Source organism: Neofelis nebulosa, chromosome 3, assembly GCF_028018385.1.
Source record: "Neofelis nebulosa isolate mNeoNeb1 chromosome 3, mNeoNeb1.pri, whole genome shotgun sequence".
NCBI lineage: Eukaryota > Metazoa > Chordata > Mammalia > Carnivora > Felidae > Neofelis > Neofelis nebulosa.
The window spans coordinates 7666323-7671488 of record NC_080784.1 but is presented as its reverse complement, the minus strand read 5'-3'; the positions used below and the strand labels follow the sequence as shown (position 1 = coordinate 7671488).

The 5166-nt window shown below is 43.3% G+C and overlaps 1 protein-coding gene across 1 annotated transcript; it reads right to left on the bottom strand.

Moving 5' to 3' along the window:
- Nucleotides 1-411: 411 nt before the first annotated feature.
- Nucleotides 412-2960, bottom strand: LOC131506350 (zinc finger protein 596-like). The gene is made up of 2 exons (XM_058719886.1): nucleotides 2775-2960; nucleotides 412-2290 (listed from the first exon to the last, which is right to left on the bottom strand). Exons 1-2 carry the CDS (start codon nucleotides 2853-2855, stop codon nucleotides 1406-1408), a joined length of 966 nt encoding a protein of 321 aa, XP_058575869.1. The 5' UTR covers nucleotides 2856-2960; the 3' UTR covers nucleotides 412-1405.
- Nucleotides 2961-5166: the final 2206 nt, after the last annotated feature.

Below are 5166 nucleotides of genomic sequence, written 5' to 3'. Positions count from 1 at the left end.
AGCGTGGGGACAAAATCCGCACAGCTTTCTGGGGGCTTGGAGGGCACAACTGCCATCTCTCTGGCACCAGGTTGCTTCCAGCAGCAGAGACACAGGGTGAAGGGTCACCAAATTTTGGACTAGATGTCCTTGACAGTGAGTGCCTCCATGACCTTTCCTGATGAGGGTCATGACACCAAAAAACCAGGAAAGTGGGGCTAAAGATCACAACTATGACACCACCAGGGCTTGAAGGGAGACAGATGGTGTCGGAGGCAAGCTGGAAAGAGTGGAGCTCATCTGTGTGGAAGGAGCTGTTGGCGAAGGGGGAGGTGGGGGGAGTCTTGCTGATCCTCTCACCCACATACCAAGGAGTGCAGAACTGAATCTGTTTACAACCACACAGAGAAAACTAGAACACCAACATTTCGCTTCTTTAGCAACAGGTTTTATTGTTTCAAGATTTGCAAGTGCTGATCTGCAGTAAACGTTTAACTTCTTACGAAATCCTACATTCGATCTTGCCAGACCATGTCACTCTCCTATAGTCCATGCCACATTTTCCACAAACAGGTATTTTCTCAAAGTCTCAATGACTTGCCAAGTACTAAAGGACACTTTCATATGTAGCAATACCACCACTCACGCACACGCGTGCACACACACACACGCACACCCATGCACACACTCTTTTTTCTGATACAAAATCTGGCTGAAGTTTTCTCTACTCTGATTTCAGGACTGCTATCTTCTCAGTGTGAGAACCTTACTGTTGACTAAAAAATAAGGGACACTGAAGACTCCCCTTCACTCGTGATACTGCGAGTGTTTCGTACAGTCAGAATCTTCACATGTGCCGCAAGAGTTGTTCTTTGAATAAAGGATTTCCCACGATTTTACATTGAATAACTTCTCGGGTCTGAATTATCTGTAAGAAGTGTTTGGTATTCCTCAGAGGCTTCATCCTCTTACATCCTTAGTGTTTATTCCTTCACGGACTTTTCTTACGCTCACACCAGGTGTTTGGCTAAATATTCTTTCGCAGTGATTACAGACCAAAGGGTTCTCCCGTGTGGAGTTTGCTCATGTTTGACAAGAATTCCCGGTAAGTGCTCTAGTATCTTTCAAGTCGAGCGCTTTGCTGGAAACATCTGTGTTATTATACTTACAGCATAAGTTCTGCTGTGTTATCTAAGGTCAGACCAGTGACTAAAGGCTTTGCCATGTGGACAGCATACATATGAATTCACTTCCAAATGCAAATACATTTCTTGAGGGAGGAGTATGAGGACTGAAACATTTCCCATATTGACTGCAGGCCGTTTCTTCAATATGTGCATCCTGTGGTGTCACTGTGAAAGCTGTGACTGACACTTCTTCCACATTCATTGCATCTGTAAACCCATGTCGTCTCAGGTCGGAATACTTACTGAGGGCACTCATGATTTTCTCCACGGGGATGGGTTCCCTCATGTCGTCTAAGGGAAGAATAATGGCTGAAGGCTTTCCCACATAGCTGACATGCATATGGTTGCTCTCCAGTGTGCGTTCTCTTGTGTCGTCGAAGGTTAGAGTATTGACTGAAGGCATTCCCACACTGGTGACATTCATATGGCTTCTCCCCTGTGTGTGTTCTCTCATGCCGTCTGAGTTCTGAACCTTGAATGAAGGCTTTCCCACACAGAAGACACACATGTGGTTTATCTCCAGTGTGGATTCTCTTGTGCTGGCTAAGGCCAGAGCTCTGACTAAACGTTTTCTTACATTCATGACATTGGAAACATTTCTCTCCAGAATGAATTCTCTCGTGTTTTCTAAGGTAAGATCTGTGACTGAAAGCTTTCTTACATAGATGGCATTCGTATGATTTCTTTCTTGTGTGAATATTCTCATGCTGTCTCAGGTACGAATTCTGACGAAAAGCTTTCCCACACACATGGCATTCATATGGCCGCTCCCCTGTGTGTGTTTGGTTGTGGTTTCTAAGGTCAGAACTTTGCACAAAGCCTTTTCCACAAAGATGGCATTTAAATGGTTTCTCTCCAGTGTGGATCATCTCATGTCTCCTAAGGCAAAAGCAATTACTAAAGGCTTTCCCACACACATGACATTTATATAATTTGCCTTGTGTGTGAATTTGGTTATGTCGAGTAAGGGATGATTGTTCACTAAGTGATTTTCGACACTGTTTGCTGATGTAACGTTTCCTCCTGAGGTGAATTAACAAATGTTGAGTCAATGCAGATCTCAGAGTAAATGCATCACCCAAATCAGTGCATTCAATAGGATTCTCTGGAGCAAGAGATTTATGCTTTGGGTAGAAGACAAAAGTTGGTTAATGGTTTGCCCACATACATGCATACATTTATTTTTCTACCTATAAATTCTAGAGTAGCAAATAATAATAGCATCCTATTAAAATATTTTCAATGTTAGCTGCATACACATGTTGCTACTCCCCTGTAGGCACCATTATTTTCTCTTTTTTAGTATCCCAACCTCAGAGTTATCAGATTAACTTTGAAGAGTATATATATTTCAAATATGAGGTAATAAGCAATGTTTATGCAATTGTCTCTTTCCCTCTTTTTTTTTTTTTAGATCTCAGGTTATTATTCATTCATTTGAACTCATGTTAATTTCTTCACTGATTTAAAACTACCCAAAACTTTTTGCCCGGAAAGAGCTTAATCCTAACTTAATTACATGCAGGCAATTGTGCTCAATTATCAACTTATCTCATTACCTTTAGGCCTTTAGTTTGGATGTCTAGAGACTATCCCCATGAAACTTACCTTTGGCACAGTCAGGGCCATGCCCTTCTTGTGGATATGTCGTGTTAATATCATTTTTTGTTTTTTGTGGAGACTTTCCATGTCTAGAATAATTGAAAAAATATAAATTGTTAGAATGGCATTAGTGGAATAAAAATGTAGAAAATCACCAAAGTCCAGATGAGTATCTTTCAGAAATTGGCACTCAGCTGGGAAAGTGTGCCAAACGAATACTCTAGGTCATAGAAACATTTTAAAGTTCATTGTCAGAAAAAAATGAGGATTGGGAAAATTAGGAACATGGCAGCATAGGAGGACACTGGGCTCACTGCATCCTGCTGATCACTCAGATTCCACCCACATCTGCCTAAATAACCCAGAAAACCACCAGAAGACTAGCAAAATGCACTCTCCAGAGCCAAGCGTGGACAAGAGGCCCACGGAAGAGGGTAGGAAGGGTGGAGAGGTGGTGAGCACTACACGGACCTGTGGGAGGGAGATGGGGCAGTGGAGGGGCAGCTCACCCAGCAAGGCAGAGCCCCCGAGTCTGGCTTGCAAAAGCAGAGGGGCCAGACAGAGTGAGTTCTAACAGCCAGTGGGACTTAACATCTGGAATGTTAAAAGTCAACAGCTCTGCTCGGAGAGTAGGGAGGGCAAGAGGACACCTGGAGGGAGAGTTGTTGAGCCCAGGAAGACAGAACTCAGATCGGTGGGAAACAAAGGCACTGGCCAGTGCCATCTCCCTCTCCCATCCCCCAGCCAAAATCCCAAAGGGAACCAGTTCCTGTCACCAAACTTGCTTACACCATGCAAACGCCCAAAGCTGTGCTTCTGTGGATCCATCCCTCTGATGGCTCTGCCTCCTTCCTGGTGCTGCAGGGATCCTCCCAAAGGGGACCACCAATGGCAAAGTGAGCTAAGCCAGCCCCTCCCGCCCCTGTGCACCTTGCGGATCATCCACCCTGGCTAATACACCAGATCCCATTGAAGAAGCACCATAAGCCTGGCAGTGTGCAAAGAGCCCAGACAGGGGCCACACCACTCCACAGTGAGTCCTGCCGCTGGGAGAAGGGAAGATAAGGTACATGCCAGTCTGACTGTGGCCCCAGTGGTGGGCTGAGAGGAGACATCAGGTCTGACTCTGGTCCTACCCACCAACACAAGTTACTCAGGATAGCACAGGAGAAGTGCCCTGCAGTTTGGAGCCACTGAAGGGACTACCCAAAATGATGAAACGGAAGAACTCTCCTCAAAAGAAACTCCAGGAAGTAGCAACAGCTAACGAATTTATCAAAACCGATTTAAGCAATATAACAGAATGAGAATTAGAATAATAGTCATAAAATTAATCACTGGGCTTGAAAACAGCATAGACGACAGCAGAGAATCTATTGCTACAGAGGTCAAGGGACTAAAAAATAGTCATGAGGAGCTAAAAAATGCTATAAATGAGGTGCAAAATAAAATGGAGGCGACCACAGCACAGATTGAAGAGGCAGAGGAGAGAATAGGTGAATTAGAATATAAAATTATGGAAAAAGAGGAAGTTGAGAAAAGAGAGATAAAAAAAATTCAGGAGTAAGAGGGGAGAATTAGAGAACTAAGTGATTCAATCAAATGGAACAATATCCGTATAATAGGAATTCCAGAGGAGGAAGAGAGAGAGAAAGGGGATGAAGGTGTACTTGAACAAACCATAGCTGAGAACTTCCCTGATCTGGGGAAGGAAAAACGCATTGAAATCCAAGAGGCACAGAGAACTCCCTTCAGACAAAACTTGAATAGATCTTCTGCATGACATATCATAGTGAAACTGGAAAAATACAAGGATAAAGAGACAATTCTGAAAGCGGCTAGGGATAAACAAGCTCTAACCTACAAAGGGAGACCCATAAGACTAGTGGAAGACCTATCTATTGAAACTTGGCAGGCCAGAAAGGAGTGGCAGAAAATCTTCAATGTGATGCATAGAAAAAAGAAAAAGCAGCCAGATTCCTTTATCCAGCAAGTCTGTCATTCAGAATAGGAGAGATAAAGGTCTTCCCAAACAAAAACTGATGGAATTCATCACCACTAAACCAGCCCTACAAGAGATCCTAAGGGGGATTCTGTGAGTGAAATGTTGCAAGGACCACAAACTACCAGAGACATCACTACAAGCATGAAACCTATAGACATCACGATGACTCTAAACCCATCTTTCAATAATAACTCTGAATGTAAATGGAATAAATGTGCCAACCAAAAGACATAGGGTATCAGAATGGATAAAAAAATAAGACCCATCTATTTGCTGTCTATAAGAGACTCATTTTAGACCTGAGGACACCTTCAGATGGAAAGTGAGGGGATGGAGAACTACCTATCATGCTACTGGAAATCAAAAGAAAGCTGGAGTAGCCATACTTATATC